This window comes from Pleurodeles waltl, chromosome 9, assembly GCF_031143425.1.
Source record: "Pleurodeles waltl isolate 20211129_DDA chromosome 9, aPleWal1.hap1.20221129, whole genome shotgun sequence".
Taxonomy (NCBI): domain Eukaryota; kingdom Metazoa; phylum Chordata; class Amphibia; order Caudata; family Salamandridae; genus Pleurodeles; species Pleurodeles waltl.
Window position 1 is genome coordinate 334435276 of NC_090448.1, and position 21297 is coordinate 334456572.

General features: G+C 41.8%; 1 protein-coding gene across 1 annotated transcript in view; it reads right to left on the bottom strand.

Moving 5' to 3' along the window:
• GMPPB (GDP-mannose pyrophosphorylase B) overlaps positions 1-21297 on the bottom strand; it is a 204452-nt gene that overhangs the window by 110585 nt on the left and 72570 nt on the right. The window contains exons 4-7 of the mRNA XM_069206870.1: positions 19144-19192; positions 17683-17825; positions 16257-16415; positions 15818-15896 (exon numbers count right to left, since the gene is read on the bottom strand). Coding sequence (XP_069062971.1) covers positions 15818-15896; positions 16257-16415; positions 17683-17825; positions 19144-19192 — 430 coding nt within the window. The remainder of the gene's footprint in view (positions 1-15817; positions 15897-16256; positions 16416-17682; positions 17826-19143; positions 19193-21297) is intronic.

The following is a 21297-nucleotide window of genomic DNA, read 5'->3' on the forward strand; positions in this document are numbered from 1 at the left end:
CAAATTCCTTGTCATAAGGAAAGGAGACAAGGGCGGTAACATAGTGATTATGAACAGACAGGATTACATAGATGAGATTGGCTGACAGCGGATACGGTGGAATATGTCAAACTAAAAGGTAAACCCATGCAGGAGATTACAACATGTTTGAGGGGTTTACTACACAAGTAGCAAGAATCATGTCTTCTCACAGAACTGGAGTGCAGGTACATTTTTAATCCAAACCAAACAGCACCAGGTGTATTTACATATCCAAAAATTCAGAAAAACACATTTCGTCCACCAGGAAGACCCATTGGCTCACCAATGGAAAAACTGTCCGAATAAATAGATGGGTTTCTACAGCTGTTCGTCAAGAATCTTTCATCATTTTTACAGGACACGGAAGAGGTGATCAATAAGTCAGAGGACATCCTATGGGCAGCTGAAATGACATGGGTGACAATAGATGTCAATTCTCTATAAACATGTATACCGAAGTGTAGGGGTCTAGAGGCAGTACGGCACTTCCTCTGAAAAAGATCCGCATCATACATGGAACATACTGACATACTAATTAACATGATAGAGTTTGTTTTAGACAACAATGTGTTCATACATGGAGGGCAATGGTATCGGCAGGCTAAGAGTATAGCTATGGACTCACATTTTTCACCGCCATATGCAAATCTCTACATGGGTCTGTTTAAACACACACATATGTGGCCATATGCGCCAGGACACCTGTCAGAATGTTTTTTTTTTTGGGGGGACGATATACTCCTCATTTGGATGGATCAGATGCACTACTTTTGGCGTTTTGTATGTATCTCAACACAACAATTACAACATTTGGATGACTTTGGAATTTTATAAACATTCTATTTGTTTCTTGGATATTGAAATATACACAAAGGAAGGAAAGATGCATATGAAAATCTACCGTAAACCAACAGCTTGCAATGCGTTGTTGCATGCCTCCAGGGCCCATCCCCAATCTCAGTTGACCATATCTGTCTAGGGTTAAAAGAAATTGTAGTGAATCCCAGGTCTGTGATAGAGAATTTGACAACTTAATGGGTAGATTTTTACAAAGAGGTTACCTAGAAACTACACCATCAGGAGAGAGAAAATAGATATCCAAGGAAACCGTATTGAAGGAAAAACATAAATCCACACCTGAAGGAGGAAGGACGATGATACCTTTTTGCATGCCTTACAGTCATAACAGTGGTGCAATTTATGAGATAGTATTGAATCAGTGGCATATATTGCGACTGACCAGACACTTGCACGTATTATATCTCCTATACCTAGAATGATCAACAAAAAGAGGAGCTACAATTAGAAATATGATTTGCAGGAATTTCTTGCCACCATTGACCTTGAACACCAGCCCATGGCTGTCTTCCTGACTGAAGAGTTTTTTCAAATGTTGTACCTGAACATGTGCAGCTTAGCGATGCAAAAAACACACCTTTTCAGTTTCAATGACAGCAAAACGTATATGAATAACACCTTCATTAACTGTAATACACAATATGTGGGGTATTTACTAATATGCACATGTGAGGCAATATATGTGGGCAGTACAATCCGGCCCATAAGGAACATATACAGGAACACATTCGCGCTTGGAGAACCCATGACATCTCCATTGGTTAAACTCTTACATGTAGTACACAGAACCACTGAAATTCCGGTGCTTTAATTTTTGGGAATCAGTCACACAAAAGTAAACCCACAGGGAGGCAATCGAGAATCTGCATTAAGTGGGGATGAGGCAAGTTGGATCGTTAGACTCAAATCTATAGAATCGGTCAGGAATCAGGACAATGAAATGCACCATTTTTGTAATACTACTGAGGGCTAAAAGTTTAGATATATGAGATAGCTCATAATGACAATAGTTTAAGATATACAAATTGCCTGTATGTCTCTCAAAACTATGTAATAGACAACTGCCTGGAATCCTACATGGTATTAGTTGCTGCACATTTGTTACATGTACCGTCAAGCTGTTTATCTGGCTCTTTAACATATGGAGATTATAGGGGATCTCTTGTTGAGCGCATAACAAGCCACAAGTGGGCTTTTCTATGTAATCTGGGTATATTGTGGTTTCTGTCAAAAATGCACTATGTACTACTGTACAGATTAACATCTTGACACTTCTTTTCCATTGTTCCGTTGAAACTTATAATACTAATATTTCTAGTTTCTCTTTTCTCTATAGGGGATTTCTGTCTCTGGTGGCATTTTATGGCATAACAATACCTTTGCGGAAGTACTATGATCGCACATTTTCCTTTATCTTGCTCCAAGATCTTTTAAACTCCTTATACCAACCACTAATAGCGATCAGTAGCCTGATCGATCATAAGGTTTTTCACACTGCTTTAGCACTAGTCCAAGAAGTTAAGTATCTGAGCAATAAATGGCTATCGATAAGGTCAGTTTTATAAGGACCATTTTTTTTTTGGTAATTACAATTGTGGTGTTAAAGATAAAATCTTCCCCACTGATCACCATATTTTGTCTTGGGTGTATTTTTTATTTTCATTACGTGACCTAACGCGGCGTCGCCATTAAAATGGGTCGGGCGGTAGTGCGTGATTTTGCTAGACGTGGTCTTTTTTAAGTCAAACACATCAGTTACAATACTAGTAAGTTATGCTGTAAGCGACTGTATACTTTACATTACTTGGCTGAACTGTACCTTTTGGTTCAGTATAATTAGGTTGCTACAGCCCCCTCTTTTTGGGAATGTTAGTTTGTATCCTCACTTTTAAACCATGCGCTATGCCGCCATCAGAATGGATCGGGTGATAGCAGTTTTTGACAGGGAAATCTCTACATTTAGTGGTCTATTTGGACTCAAGGGACTTATATAAAGGGTGAAGTTTGGGGCTGTAGACTTCTGTCTTTGCCCACTGTTAATGATTATTCACAGTGTGGGATAATTTGCAGCATCTGTACCCATTACAAAATACCACATTACTCATTAGATGATTGTACACAAGCATAATACATTGAAGTACACTAGTTTTAATTATATGTTATTGATATTTATTAGACCACACTTCCTGGCATGGGTACGCCTGCTGTATACAGCACCGCTAGCAAGGGTGCGAACGGGGATGATGGTGTAGGACCCTTTTGATATTGAACGAGGTACACGGCAGGGCTGCCCGTTGTCACCACTGCTATTTGCGTTGGCTATGGAGCCTCTAGATATACAACTGAGGGCAGGCTTAGAAAGGTGTGGTATCAAAGTGGGGACCAGAACGCATGTTGTATCGCTGTACACAGACGACACTCTGGTGTATGTCACTGATCCGGAGAGATCGAGCCCGCTGTTGTTACAAATGATGGTGGACTTTGGAGAGATTTCTGGCCTCCAGATCAATCGCCGGAAGACGGTGTGGTTCCCCATGTCAGGGCTGGCAACAGTTGAGGCAGCGGCGTTGCCGCGGGTGGGATTGACATGGGAGACCAAGTCTTTTCAGTACTTGGGCATGCAAATAACCCACTCCCCTCAGCTTCAATACAAATTGAACATGGGAAAATAAATGGATGGTCTCCGTGCCTCTGTTCGGTTCCGAATTACCTTGCCATTATCAGTAATAGGTAGAATGGCACTGAGTAACATGGTATTACTTCCACTGTGTCTATATGTTCTGCAAAATTCCTTCTGTGAATTGCATTCTTTGCTGTTTTGGCAGATTGATAAACTACTGCGATCTTTAATTTGGGCAGGCAAGAGAATCAGAGTCCGCCTAGAGGTTTTGAAGTTAGACCTAGTTGACGGTGGACTGGGGCTGCCAGACCTTCATTTATATTATATGGCAAGTCTATTACAATACGCGGCAATGTGGTATAGTGATACCCCCAATTGGGAAAAAGAGTTACTAGCAAGTTATATATGTATATCCAGATTACCAGGTCTGCTGTTGAGGGGAGCTGAACTACTGAGGGAGAGACACGTTTTGGTGTTGCAGGTGGCAAAGATGTGGAAGAGAGGTGTCTCACGGGTATTGCAGGGAGCGCTATATGCGCACCTTCTCCTGCTCTGGTGTATTTGCCCATTTGTTAGGGCCTCAGACTTATTGGATTTTTCTAGATGGTGACTAGGTGGATGTAACAATGCAGGGGATCTATATCAAAATGGCACATTTGTCTCGCGGGAGGAGGCTAAGAACCTCTTTGGCATAGACCAGGGCCGATTCCTACAATACACCAGCTTGCTGCAGAGAGCTCGGGAGGTCTGGATCTCTTTCCCTATGGAACCCACTGAATCTCACCTCACAACAGCTATTATTGATCCGGGATGTGATCGTGGGCTTCTTTCTAGTACCTAAAGGACCTAAAGAGAGATAGACACATAAATATTACTGGGATAAGAGATAAGAGGAAGGCAGACCAGGGATCTCCGCTTACAGATGGGGAGTGGAATAGGGCCTCTGCATTAGTGCGTGAGGGGACTAGCAATGCCAGGTTTAAACTGACACATTTTCACTATTTGCATAGAGTATATCTGACACCCCAACGCCTGCATATGCCAATCCCATTGCGCTCTGATGGCTGTGCTCATTGTGGCGTGCCCCCGCCAATTTTGAGCATGTCACATGACATGCAAATCTATTATACCTTTTTGGCGCCAAACAGTGCGAGCGCTAAGAGGGGCAACAGCTATGAAACTGCAGGTAACGATGAAACATTGTTTACTAGGCCTCCTCCCACTCCCTAAAAAAGGGCACAAAGTGTCATTCAAATTCCTGCAGCTAGGCTTGTTTTGGCTAAAAGGCGCGTTGTGATTCAATGGGAGGGTCCGGCCCCTCCGGTACAGGAGACATGGCTGAATAACCTCATTGAGTGGGCCACTGCAGAGGAGTGTCGCCTTCGTAAGATACGAATGGATGAGCAGGCAGAACTTGATCTTGAATTCTGGCGTGGCATGCTTGAAAGTGTGCATGGGGAGTCTATAGGTGAGGACTGAGACCCCTCAGCAGTTGATCACTAAATAGTGGGATGCGGGCGCTGTCATACCCTACTGGGCGAAAGAGTGGTATTGTGTGACAAATGGTTGTGTGTGTGTCTGGGTGGTGATGCACCCTCCCGCCTCCCCTGTCGGCTTCATTGCCCAGTCTGGGTCTCCTCCTTTCATTGTTCGCTCAGCTTGTGTAGTCACAATCTGGGGTTTGGCTACCCATTTGGGGACTGCCGCCTGGGTGGTGTGGACTGGTCTGGTAGTGCGCAACAGCAGTTCTTTCTTCCTGTTTGTATCTAGTAAAATATATTACAGTATTGCATGTTAGTTGTTATAAGCTGAATATACAATGTATTGATGTGAGCTCGATAGCCCACCACTAGAATATGCCACTGTTGTGTAGAAACACCCAAAGAATTGTTGAAGTATTATTGTACTTCCTGACCATATACATCATAGAAAGTACTCCGAAATAGCCCGAAAATGACGAACTTGCTTGGGCCAATGTTATAAGGTTTGGAACACAATATGGTGTTGGGTTGTAGTTTAAAGCTCTACATATGGCACACATGTATGCATACTGTGATACTTGCATAAATAAAATTGGGACCGTTATTGATATTTATATCAACAGACTTCATGGACGTATCAGGGTCCAAGGATGAATTACTGTTTTGACTCATTGCCAACAATCTATATATACTGGGGATCTGTGAGACTTTTCGGTTATCTCTTTTATCAAGATATACATATGGTCCAGCTATATTGTTGAGGTTGATACTTTCATGCTGTGTGTGGCTGGTTACATTGTCTATTTGTGGCTCAACTGTATGTTAATCAAGATTAGATTTTTAATGACAATTTTGGCTTACATATTTCTGTTATTTATGTTGTCTTTCTTCATCCTAGAGATTACTGCCTGGATCCTTACAAACATGTTTTTCATTGTAAATACAACTAATCCAGGGCACAGCTAGAATTAGGTAATTTTTATACAGATACTCTGACATCCTGGACGAGCATGTTTACTGGATTATCTTTGTCTTTTTTACCTTGCACGAAAGATGCCTCCTTGGCAGGCACATTGTTCCCTGTCATTTCTCTCTTTCTTCTTACTATTGTGGTTTATTCTTGATCTTATTGCATGTGGCAGTTTTAACATCTGATCACAGCACTTAATCTATTTTGGGTGCACATCACCTTGGTGTCTCTCTCAGCAACGAGTCTTCTTATCTTTTTCCTCTAGGTGGATAGTTTCCACCAGGGGTGGTTTTTACTGGTTTCTTCAATGTGTTATCAATATATAATTGTAACTCTGTGCTTTCTTAATTTTTTTTTCTTTTATTGAATTCTGTATTAGCCCTGAGGAAGTCCCATAACAGAACGAAACATGTCGGACAGAAGATATTGTTACATACATCATTTTCCTCATATGGATGGAAATCCGATGTGAATATCAGTTTTTCTACAAGTAACACTTCTAAATGGTATCAGGTCAAGGACACTTATAAGGACATCAGCTTTGTAAACTTTGGCTTTCATTGACCATAATTAGATTTAACAAGTAAAATGTATTTGATTTACTATAAGAAGATTCCAAGGAACATTTTGATTAAAAAATTGCTTATTGAAACTGTTGTATAAGTAGCAAATATAATTGGAATAGGAGACATTTGGCATACTTTGACTTTATTTTACATAGATGGGTGATGCACTACTCAATTATTTGTCTTATTATTTATTTGTAAAACCTGGCTGTCAATTTATCTTGATCTGATACTTGAAGACTTTCTTCCGCCAGGGTGTAAACCTTTATTCACCAATAAAATAGACAAGAGCGGAGGCAGAGTTTCAGTTATTCTTACAGAAGCTTAATTATTATTGCCCCACCTGGCAATCAGTTCCCCAGAAACACTGCTGCTAGATTTAAACATGCTATGTTTTTTAAATTAATCGACCTTCATTTCCTATATGTTATATTATGTTACTGGCTAGAGGAGTGCCTCTTACATGCCCAATCCTGTTATGATGATCTACTAATACCTGGAGAATTTAATAGCTGGGCAGAGCTCCCCAAAGATCTGCATTCTTTGAAGTTATAATTATGATACTTTTTAGCTTACCACAACATTTGATTGACCCTACAGATAACATAGGGTATTAGTTAGATTTAACCTCTGCTTTTAACAACCTTATTAAATTCAACATTTCATTAGAACCCTCTGGTCTGACCACCTCAATATGTCTTTTGAAATTACTAACAGAACTAGTAGAGTCTGACGGATACTTCCAACAGCAGATTCTTCACATTTAGAATATCCCCAGGTGCCAGGCTGTATCTAGATTTTTTTTCCAGCATACTAGGTGGTGTTGTGCGGCTCCTCGTTGACTCCACTCTGCCCCAAAGTGATGACCGGAGCCGCTTATAGGCGCCACTGAAGCACGCTGATGTCAATTCCTTCCTTTCTACAAGTCCTAATGCAGATCTGGAGATAGCGCTTACTTTGTTCTGGCCATTTGGCAAGTCTGTTTCCACATTCTTCCAATGTGCATGAGAATGAGTCCCCGCCCAAAACTACAAGGTTTAAGCCTTGCAGGGAATGTTGAAAACGGGCGTCTGCGACAGATCTGCATGTGATGTGCCTCCGGTGTCTGGGTTCGGGTCACAACTCCAACTTGTGCAGGGAGTGTGCCCTGATGAGCCCAAAAGTAATCTGTGACGTTAAAGCCAATCTATAGTCCAAACACTGCAGGAATTCACACAAAGGCCCATTCCAACTGGAAGTCGAGGACACGGACTCACGTCTGCAACAATTCATCATTGCAATTCAGATCTTTTGGTAAGTCCAAGTAAAAGAAGAAGCACAAGACATCCAAGGAGGCCACATCCTAGGCACACTACTCTTCCTCTGGGAAGTTGCAATGACGCCAAGGTGCCCCTGGCCTCACACCGTGTCTGCTACTTAGAAGCCAATTCCACAGGCCCTCCTGATGCACCCCACTGGCAAGGTCACAACAGACTCAGACATTCAAGGAGGCCATGCTCCCATCTTTGCCACTTGCTCAGATTCCCTTTGCGTGCCTTCGTGCCCCATGGTTCTGAGGAGGCCTCCAGTCAGGTTACAGCTGGTGGGTCCTCCCTCTGCACAGTTTGTGCCTCTTGAGCCTGGTTGAGATTTAGCTGCAGATTTAGAGCTGACCTCATGCCTGGCACCATGATTCTTGCTGGCTCCCACCACGTCAACGCTGCCGCTGCCACTGCCACTGCCAGAGGAGGACGTTGATCATACTGTCTTGTCCAAGTTCAAACAAAATCAGTCTCCATCTCGTATGAAGCTGCATTCCAGCCCCGCTCCGATGTGCCCAGTCCAAATACAGTCTGACAGTGACAAAACAGGAGTATTTTCAAGGAGCCGTCCTCCAGTTCTTCAGCAGCATTTAGAATCAGATCCTGACCAGAGTTAACCACCTTTTGGTGAGGATACGTTTGCCCTTCGGTATGATAACAACTTTTATGTGGACCAACAAGAGGCTAGTGGGCTGGACACTTACCCCGGCATGCACATTGGCCCTTCCACGGAGCAATCTGGTTTGTTCGCCATGCTCATTAGATGAGCAGCAGAGGTTTATGATCTCCAGTTGTTATTTCAGATAAAAACCATCAGCCTCACATAGGTGCTACAGCCCGGACAATCCACCTGAGAACCATTAATGGTCTTCAACTAGGCCTTGATTCACCCCCATCCCTCCCCCTCCCCACTGAGCACTTGGAAGAAACCCTGCTCTCCCCCACCAGTAAATAGACAGATTGTACACAGACCCAGTCCAGCTCAGGATGATTCTGCTTTTATTTTTCCCCAACACCACATCCTACTCAAGAGAGTATAGTAGTATAGGCCTCCACATTTTCCCACTAACCAACTGGACTGAGTCAAAAATAACAGACTTGTGGGAGAGGAAGCTTTGTTGGTCTGTCAACACCAGCTGATTGCTAGGCAGTGTTAACACTTTTATGCTTTGGAATTCCCAATAAGGTTCTCTGTCACAGATGCATTCTATTTAGAGTGGTGTTAATGAATAAAATTTCCTAACTACCTCTCCTGCCCAGACTGCTGAAGAAAATCAGGAAGGACTGGGCCAAAGTCATCTGGATGGCACTGAATTGAGCCAGAATAGTGTGAATCCTGGAACTTATGGGCATAAGCATCTGTCTTCTGATCACTTTGCTGCTTCTGGAAGATGTTCTGTTGCAGCAATAGAGCAGGGTTTTAGAATCTACACTTACATGTGTAGAGAATGAGTGGTGGCATGCAACTTATTTGGATCTACATCCCGAAGTGGTGGCTGTCATCTAGGCGGCCAGGCGTCTTTCTGCAAAATTGGTTTACACTGGACAAAAGTTTGTGGCTTTAAGTGGTACCAGTAGCTTGGATCCGTTGCAGACAAAATTCTAAGCTTTAAGCTCTGCAAGTTGTGCTGTGCAATCCCCCAAGGTCTGCATGTAGGTCTGTTGAGGGTGGAATTCACCATCCCTCATTACTCCACAAACGGCTGTGCAAGCCACAGAGTATTGATGTTTGGTATCTACTGCTGGTTCAACTGAACTTTCACTGTAGATCAGTGGTTCCCAACCTGTGGTCCGTGGACCCCAGGGGGTTAGTGAAGCCTCCTCAGGGGGTCTGCGACTTCTCAGAAAAAGAAATAATATTAGCAGAATAATAAAGTATATATAGATAAAGTGCCTAAATGTCCAATTGAAAATAAAACGCACTGTAAATTTCAAGGAATTTGAAATTGGATGCTAAAAATTTAATCAGCAACGTCAGATTGATTTGTGGGAGCAGTGCAGGTGCAAACGGAATGCGGCATGGACTATGTGTGGCTTCAATTGAATTTAAAAAAGCTCAAACCTTCCTTTTATTATTTTTTAACATTTGTTTGCAATTAAATAAAGTGTAATACAATTTGTGTATGTGTTTGATGATGGCTTATCTCTGTATGTTTTTTCTATTGTTTTGCAATTTAAATCAATCATCAACAATGTTTAGGCTGAAGTCCCCAAATTCCAGTAATGACTCAGTGTGGGTACCTGAATTCCAATAATGATTCAGTGGGGGTCACCAAGTTCCAGTAATGGTAAAGTGGGGGTCCATAGAAGTCAAAAGGTTGGGAACCACTGGTGTAGATTATTATTCTGTGCTGGTCAAGTGGCATGACATTGGTGGACATTGGGTATTCAAGTTCATTTTGGAGACACTCTTGCTTCTGTAGCTGTGGGTCAAAAAACGGTCAACATAAGCAACAGTCAAGGAGTTTGTCTGTTGTATCCAACGTGGATGTAATGCTTTTGCGTTGGGAATGCTGGCTTTGGTAATGGCCCCAAGGGCAGGTACTGGGGTCATGACAATGATGTGCTTTCCGTGTGCTAGTGGTCTCTCCGTGATGAACGCCATCTGAAATGCAGTCAGTATTTTTTCCTGTTAGTGCAAAACACATTTCTGCACTGGACTATAGATGTGATTTGTACACTATGGGTACTGTGTCACCTTCAATGAACGTGACATATGTGAATCAGATGGCACCCGGGTTTACCAAGTTTGTTTTGTTTACACATGTAGGTGCTTTGTTTCAAGCATATCAATCTGTAATGATCTGTGTATCTTGTGGTCTCCAGTGTCTGCTGGAGAAATCATCATAAATTAAGTCATATAGTCATTCGATGTGTTGGCATTGTCTGGAATGGAGGTTCTGACAAAACTGAAGAAACCCAGCAAAGACTGCAGTGTCTTGATGTTATTTGGTGGTTGTAACTGAGCAAATTGTCCTAGGAATTGTGGCACAAGACTTTTCCCCTCATATCCCAGGAACAGTATACTGAGAAAGGCAATTTTTGTTTTCTTAAAATTGAATTTGTAGCCATGTTCGGCAAATCCCAAAACAATGCAATCTATCCTGGCTAGGTGTGTGCTAGGTCATCATCCATCAGATATATATCATCTACATAGAACAACTCCTCAGGACCAAGATCATGCAATACTGAGGTCACACGGGCAGAGAACAATCCGGGACTGTTCTTATACCCTTGGGAAGTCGACAAAAATCAACGCTGGGAGCTTAACGCTGAGAAGGCACTTAGATTCCAGCTTTCAGGCACTAGATTTTGGCAGACAGAACACTGGAAATGTCCAAGGTTTTTTTGTATTTTAGAGCACTATGTTGTTCATAAGTGCTATACTATGTGAATTTTGAATGGCAAATGTGCATGTGTGACTGTTTAAATGTCTGTAATCTAAGACTGTCCTATATGAATGGTCCGACTTAGCAATGGGAAAAAAGGGTTATGCATAGGAGATATACAGGGTTCAATTACTCCCTAGTACTCCAGTTGTGAGAGAATTTCTCTCACTGGGGGTTTAGCCTTATGTTTTATTGGATACTGAGTTTGTATTTGTGTACTGGACTATATTGGTATGACATGATGGGGACAATCTTTATTACAAACTCACATGGTTGCTGTATGGCGCTGGAGCCTGCACCACAGCCCAATCTGCAACATGGCCTTCTTTTAGTAAATCTGGAGCAAAGACTGAGAAGGCAAAATGACATCTCACCCTTGTGGGAGCATTCAGACAAATTCTGGTGGCTAATCCTTTTCAGCCAGAAGAATGCCATATTTTAATGTTAATTTTATTCAGACTATGATAGTGTGCTCAATGTCCCCCTCAATTAGAATTTTTAATTTGTATACCCTGTCGGGTGGTGAAACGCACCCGTCTGCTGTTTTGACTTCAAGGAATTTGTTAGCAGCTGTCACCTCCAGAAGTTCTTGGAGACTCTGGCGGACTATCGTGACCTCTGCAGTGCTGTCTAGCAGAGTCACTGCCCATATTTTGTTGTTCAGTAATGTTCTCAAGATGTATGGCATACTTAGCCAAAATTGTTGCAACCACAGTCTTTTATAATTGGGGTTTTTGTTGTGGAAGTTTTTCTTCCTTTTTTTATCAGAGGAGCATTGTGACTTCTTTTTTCAGTTTTCACGTACGCATTTTAGTGCTTCGACTGCCCCTTTCGCTTGTTCAGTTTGTCGGATGAGTTCTGGAAGTAATGAGTATACTGATATGTCAGGAAGTTTTAAAATTGTCACGATTCCCAACATTGTGTCTTTTCTCATAGGTCTCTAAATGTGGAGATTCTCCTCTGTGTTTTACTGTATCTTTATTTTTTTCTGTATATCCTAGCATTTTTAGAACCCTCTTGTGCTTGCTAAGTGTTATTTTTACTGGAATTACCTTGAAGCTGTGGCTTACTAGGTCTGGCCCCAGACTCTCTCGACCTAGACTAATATTTGACTCAGTGATAATCTTTGGCAGATCAGGTTCCTGATCTATTTGAGAAACATTCCAGAGCAACTGGCATACTGCCAATGCTGCTGCTTTCCCTTTAATGTTACTTCCAATTGTTGAGGAGACTGTGTCAAAGTTGCCCATTAGTTTCATCCCCAAATCCAGGACAGGGGCTGCTCCATGTTAGTTTTGTATTTGTTTAAACACTTCTGGAAGATTTGCAAGTGTTAGTGTACTGTATGTGGTAGTATAAATTGCAGCAAATACTGTGCCCTTTTGTATGTAAAACTCCTGGAAGATTCACAAGTGTTGGTGTACCATGCTTGGTAGCATAAACTGTGACAAATACTGTGCCCTAAGTGCTACAATCTTCTATAGAGAAAAGCATTCCAAATGGCAAACAACTGTGATAATTCTATGTTTGTCTTCAGTGTTTTTTGTGCTATCCAAAACTGAATTTCATCACAATGGGATTTTTACCCATTATTGAATGTTGCCGGGTTTATCCCTTGAGCAGTCAGTGGTGGAACAGCTGGAGCAGCCCTTGCTGGGGTGGTATTTGAGGTCTGTTTTGTATAGTGGGCGCAGGTCTTCTGCCTGTAAATTTTGTATGTTTCGATGTGGTAACTATGTGGCCAATTCTGGCCACGTAGTTCCATCATTAATTAAATGACCTAACCTGATGTTCTGAATAATGTGTGGAAGGGATCCTTAAAACCCATTATGGTGTTCTTGATATGATAGTGTACTTCTCAGTATATGTAATCTGCTCAGTATTGTGCAGTTGGGTGTTCTGCAGTATATGTAGGGAAGTGGTTTGAATTTGCATCTACAGCAGGAAAGGTGACCGATGAATAGAACATTTCTGTTCTGTATGCATCGTGTGCCTCTACACCAAACATAATATCTCCACCCCAATTAGGAAGCCCACAAGCTAATATATGTTGTGTGAGAAGTTGTCTCATGTTTACTGGCATTACCACCGGTTGTGGTTGTGCCATAATTTAAAATGGTAACTTCAGAGATAGAAACACCTAATGGGGAATCCTTTTACGGTTCAAGCTTGAACAACCTAGAGACTTAAGACAGGTACTACTGGTTTAGTTAAGGAGTATTTTTCCTAGCATTATAGACAACTCCCTGGCATGCGAGAGAAAGTTATTCTGGAGATCCGTTAACAGACCAACTGACCAACGTTAGTAGGACCATGTTGTGCAGTTCCTTTTATGGTAACAAGACTTCGTAGTTTAGGGTGGCAGCACCACCATGTGTGGGTGACTGAGTCAATCCCACACTGACTGGAAGCTGTTGGCCCGATTCCTGGCTAGTGCGCAGTGCCTCAACCAAACCTAGAAAGTAAAGGTGATCTGTGGCATCTTAAACATGACACTCTGACTCCTCAGGGAAGTCATGCTGAACAGATCATACCCCTCAGTTACAAAGATTCACACATGCAAATGCAGAACAAGTGATGCAAGATAAGTTCCACTATATTTATTTAAGTAATTACATCCGATTATGAAAAGCATGGGCTGCGATAATAAGGCAGATGAAACATAAAACAGTGATCATCATTACAATTAGGGTAAAGAAGATAAACAACCCCACCATCTTTGTATAATCCTAAAAATCTAAATGATTCATATATACACCCCATGTCTAAAATCTGAGAGCATAGTGGTGGTAACACCTTTGCCTATCCTGGTCTAAGTGAAGGACCACAACCCGATACCTGAAAAGGCTGGTAGGGGTCTGTCTGTTATCTGGATGGCAATCCTCTCAGTTGGCTGAAGAGTCAGCTCCAGGATCAGCAAAGCTGTCAATGGACTGGTGTACATTGCAGGACAGCCATGACTGAATGCTCTCTGCCCCTCGTAGGCCTATACGGTGTCCATATAACAAATACAACAGTGTTCTACGAACAGGCCTGATGTGATAATATGTCTGGAAAATGGGGGCGGTCTCCTCAGCTTCTGGAGTGGCAATACGAGTTGGAACATCATGTACCAAACATGACAGCCTTGAGCACGGCGCAAAGTGAAATGCGTGCAAAGGGCTGATAAAATGTGCAGCTCTAACAGCTATGTCTTCTCAGAAAGAAGCAACCGATTCAAATTTAAAAACAACAAGCTGAAAGCTGGCCAGGCTAAAAAATATACAATGAATAAAATGTGTCTATATGTTAAAAGCACAGGCTACTGGCCTAATGTTAAAATAAGGGTGTCCAACCCTGGCACTATTGAGAACCCACAACACTCTTGGATGTCTTACGGTTTGTTGTGTCTTTGGCCCTGCAAGGGTTCACAGGTTACTTGTCAGCCCTTTCAGCTATATGCATTTACCAGACAGGTCATCCTTATTCAGTTCAACGGCTGTGATGCGTTTTCTTATAAGTTTGGCTCACTTACTTCCCCAAAATCTTTTGAGGTTCTCAATGGGACCTTAATCTGGTCTTATATTCCTTATGTGTACCCTGTAAGGTTACAGAACTGTTCCCTGCATCTCCTGACCATGAAGACAGTTTTCCTAGTCGCAATCACTTCAGCTTATTTTGTCAGTGAGTTTAAAGCTCTTTCTGTATAGTCCCTGTACACCACAACCTTTCTGGAGAAATTGGTATTACGTACTAGAGTGGCCTTTCTGCTTGACATTGTGACTCTCTTTCACGTCGGCCAGTCTATCTACACTCCCAGTGGTCTGTCCTCCACCTCAAAAGGAAAGAGTAGGAGAGATTCTACCACCTGGACTCCAAAATAGCACTGTGCTTTTACATCAATTGCACAAAGACCGTAAAGTGTACAATCAGCTCTTTGGGGTTCTCTCATCAAATAAAGGCATGTCAGTGCTGAAGAGGACCCTATCCAGGTGGTAATACTCAATTTATTTTCAAAAAGATTCAATTTACATCAGCTTGCCTGCTTCAGAAAATATTTCATGGAAACAGCCCTAACACTTTTGCTTGGCCACTTAAAAAACCCTCCCCTACTCACCAGCTCCGACTGCGAATAATCAACAATCTTCAATTTGTAAAGAAAAACAATCTAGCTACAAAGAGGAAGATCCTTCCAGATACAAAGGGCCACATTATAACTCACAATGCCCACTGTACTGAATGCGACCTACTACTTAATTTTAAGAACCTTCTTAAAACCTCACTTTACAGATGCTCTGTTCAGGATCACTTCTTAACCACCATGAGACCATGTACTATGAATAACAGCAACATTATATGAGAGATTCAAATAAATACAATATCATCTGACAAGAAAGGGCAGACCAGCATTGCTCACCAACCCCATTTTTGACACCTCTTTCCCCATCAACAGAGTGGTGATAAGGAGTTCAATAAATCCAAATAGAGTTCACCCTATTTTTGTATACTATGGTGTTATTATGTTAGCACTCAAGTTGGATCTTTACAATAATGTAATTAATGTAAATCTGTTTGGGTGTCCCTCATATTTCCAGAAAAGAAATAATTGCAAAATATGAATTACTTTCTTACCCTGTAACTCCATAGCATATAGTTCGCCTGCATGCGCCATCACAGGAAAAATCTCCTTCTCTATAGAGGTGGGTCGCAACTGTAGATAACACAAAAAAGCAAGTGGGGGAGGAAAAAGCTTTAAAAGTTTGGCCACCGTCCCTAAATAAATTTCAATCCATCATTAACCGTCGGAAACAACTTCTCAGTCGACTACCTCTATTATATATTACACATTGTTGACCACGATGCATTCATGACTGCAAAACGACTCAAGCATACAAAGGTATCATAGTTTTAATCACATAGAAGACAGCATGTTTTGTGAAAAAAGAAAGATTTTTTTCACTTTCTTACCCACACTTTTTGAGAAGGAAAGCAGGGTAAGAGGGAGAAATTCAACAGAAAAAAAAGTTGGTCAGTCTGCAGAGATATTCCAGGCGAGAACGAGTTTGCTTACTTCTATCCGATCCAGGAGCTTCGGGTTGAAAATGTACATTCCAGCATTGATTTTGTTTGATACAAACACCTGGGGTTTCTCCACAAACTTTTGAATGCTCCCAGTTTCTGCCTCGTACACAACCACTCCATACTTGGAGGGCTCCTCCACTTTGGTCACCTGGAACAAAACAAGGAATATCAAACCAGAGTATAATGAAAAAGCAGTCATGATGTAAACAAACAATAGAGAATCTGAGCAGGGCTAGAGAACCCTGGTTAAAATTCCTTATTACACTCAGAGCTTTGCAGGTAAATCCAACATAAACTTCAGAGGAGTCAGATTATCACACCAATCACTTCGAAATTTTACAGGTCAGAAGTGATAACGTTTGGAGGGAGATTGATCTGCTGAGTTTACAAACTAAAAACAGGATTGAAATTTAACACATTGAATCGCCTAGATGCTTCGGGTGAATGCAGTATGGGGAAAATGGTGCAGAGTAGTGAACAGTAAGAATTAAAATAAAACTGTACATTTACTGGCCCTGGCTTTGAAGAAATGAGAGATTGTGCAGTCATTCACATATACCAGGAGAAGAGGCTAGTGCAAATACAGCACTCAAGTGTCCATGAAACTTGAATGAGTGACAGATGCGGTGGTTAGGAGAGGCTTGTGCTCAACAAATGATCCAGTTAGCCTCTGTATAAAGCTCACTCACTACATATTGATAGGCGTCAGAAACAGTTTTTTTTTTTTTCCATTTTACATAGGTATACATCAAGGCGTCACATGCTAAGGAAAACCTCAGATTACTTTCATGGAAACACAACTCTCTGCACAGAAAAAGATGCTCACTAACAAAGCATTAGTTGTATGCGCTATGGGTTTGGACAACACTGATGGGGCTGTGTTCAGTAGGGCAGCATCAGCCCCAAATACTGGGTAGTGTCAGCTCCAAGAGAATCAAATATGCATCCTAAGTACACTAAGAGCGCCATTTTTTCTGCATGGATTAATAAGGAAATAACACCCAAAGTGACCATAGACAAGTTCAGCACATTGGCCTACGGACACAGCCCTGTTGTGATTATGGAGGCATCCACTGAGCACAATCAACACAACTAGAGACAATTTTAATGTGGTTAAAAGCAACTGGTGCACTGCTACGTTAGCTCACAGAAAGGTATATAGCCCTTCTGCTCTGGTTTCTGCAATCACTGCAGGCTGTTGCCTCTACTCGCAACCCCATGATCTCATTGTAGCTCGGTTATGTTTCAAAGGGTTCGTAGTCGTCCATTCATCTATGTCCAAGAGATGCTGAATGATAGTCCATCATTTCTGCTGCACACACGCATCGTAGTGAAGGCAAATATCTCAGCATGACTACAGTCCTACTGATGAAACACAAATGACAGTGAAGAAAGGACCTTTGACAAACACTCACCACAATTGTGCCCTCTTTGCCGTGATGTCTATGAAAACGCAGCATGTCCTCAAAAGGGAAGTCGCAGATTACATCACTGTTTAAGACAAAGAAAGGGTCGGAGTCCATGGTGAGAAGCTGTCGGGCCAGAGCCAGCGGTCCCGCTATAAGAGAAAAATAGGAAAGGCAGTAATTTAGGTTTCTGTAATGTTCAAGTATTATTGATTAGATTCACTACTTATGCACTAATGGTTTTTAGCTTGTAATGCAAACTTCTTGCTTATGAACATTTTGTATGTTATCATTCAACCTGAAAATATTTTGGCTTTTGCTTTAGTTTTATGTAAAATACGTAGGAAGTGTGTTTTTAAAAACAGCTCTAACAAAAAATTTAGATATTTAAGACTACTATATTAGAAATGTCCAAGTGGATGACATTGCAATGTATGCTTAGAAGCACACACGTTTAACTGCAGTTGGCCATTCAGCAAATTTGACACTGTAAATACTGCACTTGGGTCAGGGAAAGAAATAGGGACACTAGCAAAATAGCTTTAAAAAACAAGCAAGATGCAGATTCCGGGAAGACTGGCTTGTCTGTTTTTGTCAAGATGTGTCTAATCTGAGTAAAAAAAAAAAAAAAAAATACCAATGAAAGCACGTAGTAGTGTAAAATGCTTCACATGTAACTATCCAATCAATGTATCCAAACGTAAATTACAGGGACATCCGATTTCAACATTATATACATGCTAGTCAGAGCCTAGAAGCAAGACATGCATAAGAACACAAATATACTGAAATATTGATCATTTGTCTATAGCAATCATTTAAACATGATGGAAGTGCAGTATGTCTCTTTTTGGAAAACCATAGTCACTGTCTCGTTTTCTAATAAAAAATTAAAACTGTTAATGTGCTTCACTTTAACTCATAGCAGCTCTGTTCTGGTCTTTCCAAAAATCGTACCTGGTTACAATTCCACCGTCTTAAATCACAGTCTGCACTCACACTTCCTAAACTACAATTACTTGAGCCAATTTACTCTTCCTGAATCACAACCCCCACATTCTATACCGTGACTTGACATGTGCCTAGTCTCCTTGCCTCGTCTTGAATCAAAAGCCTGCCTCAGCCATCCTTCAATCAATATGCACTTCCATTCCTTTCCCTTGCATAGGGATTAATGTCTCCCTCATTTGCAGAGATTAGCAATAAAACATCTATTTCCTTCATGCTGGATCACAGCATTGGCCTCTCACTAAACCACATGTGATATACCCCCCCACTTGCACCTAGACCACAGCAGGATTATTAATTATTCCATCCCCCACTGTTGACCTTCGCTTCCTTATCCCTAAATCAAAACAAACATTTGTCATGTCTGTATGGACTGAGAGTCCACATTCGGCCCATGCCCCTAAACCCAACCCAGTTAAGTCCATTTGAGAGTGGGATAGGACAGGCAGGGCCAGTACCTACCTGTTCCTAGAGGCTCCTTCTCGTGAGACAATGAGATGTGAATTCCCAGCTGAAGGCAAAAACAACAGAACAGAAAATAAGGGTTATTTTTGGTGTGAAATGGAAAAATTTAATCTCATTCATGAACACCCACCAACGCGAATTAGACCCGAGTTATGGGTATTCATCATTAAAATCAGGACACAATCTTCGTATATAAAACATACAAAAATAAAGGCCAACACTACAAGAATAAATAGCGTGTATGTCCCAAGATATGTAGAAATAATGACCGACAGATTTTATGTCCCAAATATCGTTTACAAAAATATCATCCCACGTAGTGTAGATTTCTTATTACTAACTTCAATTGGTCGAAATTTGTGAAGACTACGTTAAATAAAGATATTTATGCCAGATATGCTAATACCGCACCCAATTCACACGATCATTAAAAACAAACCACTGACACCGTTTGTGAATATTTTACGCGAAACAAATTGTAGATTCCCTTTACACGTTTAACCCCCTTCCTCCGAGATGGCTGGCACAACCAATCTTCATTAGCTGAAAAGTACAGATGTCTGCCTTTTTTTTTTTTTTTTTTAACTAGAAGAGGAGCAGAGGAACATACTATCGAATAGGCCCCAAATGTAACCAGTGTTAAAGGAACTGCTCAGACACAGACTTATTAAATACTGAATCAGAATGGCTACATATTAACAGTATCTCCTTAATTTAATTGGAATATAGGAGAAAATAAAGAGGACTCACAGGAGGGACGAGGCAGGGTTAGCAGAGGTCTTTGTATATTTAACTGAGCCACATTTTCAGAATGCAATTTGGTCCATTACTAACTGTCTTAGTCTTGTGCAGGATTTTGGGGGTCACCCAGCCAGGTCAGTTTGAGGGATAGAGAGTCCATCATAGTGTACGTACTTCCCAACGAAACCACGAAGGCTTGATCTGCTTGTGGTTGTTTCATCAAAATAAACAGTGAACTTAAAGGGAAATTAAAAAAACCTGTTTACTTACCTGTCATGACCTTTGAGCAGCACGAATAAGGCCAGGAAAGATCTTACCATCCATCAATCTTATTCACTGGTGTGGATGTTCAGATCATCATCTGTCATTGCGTGGCACTTACCAAGTCAATCAAGAAAAAGTATGCCTGTGCCCTGGACCACTTGCAATAGTAAATGACACAGTTGAACGTGCTAAGGTCCACAAACAAAAGGTGTAAGGAACCTATCTGGTAGAGACTGTAGGAAACTGGCCTTTTGTGTACAGTACCCCTCCCCCGACACACACACACTTTTTAACTGATGCCAACTTGACAGTGTGTGATGGGATCCTGCTAACCAGGCCCCAGCACCAGTGCTCTTTCCCTAAACTGTACTATTGTTTCCACAATTGGCACACATATATGTTCCTTGTAAAAGGTACCAGCAGTACCAAGGGCATTGTGAGCAGGGAGGGTCCCTAAGGGCAGCAGCATGTATTGTGCCACCCTAAGGAACCCCTCACCAAACACATGCACACTGCCCTTGCAGATTGTGTGTGCTGGTGGGGAGAAAAAGGTAAAGTCAACATGACATCCCTCTCAGGATGCCATGCCCACAAACCACTGCCTGTGACATAGGTAAGTCACTCCTCTAGCAGGCCTTAAAGCCCTAAGGCAGGCTGCACTATGCCACATGTGAGGGCATAGCTGCATGAGCAATATGCCCCCACAGTGTCTAGGACCATTCTTTGACATTGTAAGTGCAGTGTGGCCATACTCAGTACATGGGCTGGGAGTTTGTCATTATGAACTCCACAGCTCCATGATAGCTTCACTGAAGACTGAAGTTTGGTATCAAACTTCACAGCACAATAAAGCCACACTGATGCCAGTGTTGGATTTATTGTAAAATGCACACAGAGGGCATCTTAGAGATGCCCCCTATATTGTACCCAACCCACCAGAGCAGGGCTGACCAGTCTGTGCCAGCCTCACACTAACAGACAAGTTTCTGACCCCATGGGGTGAGAGCCTTTGTTTTCTCTGGGGTCAGCAAAAAAAGCCTTCCCTGGGTGGAGGTGCTTCACACTCCCCCCTACCTTGCAGGAACTGCAACACTTGGCGATGAGCCTCAAAGGCTCCGGCCTCCTGTTGCAGTGCCCCAGGGCACT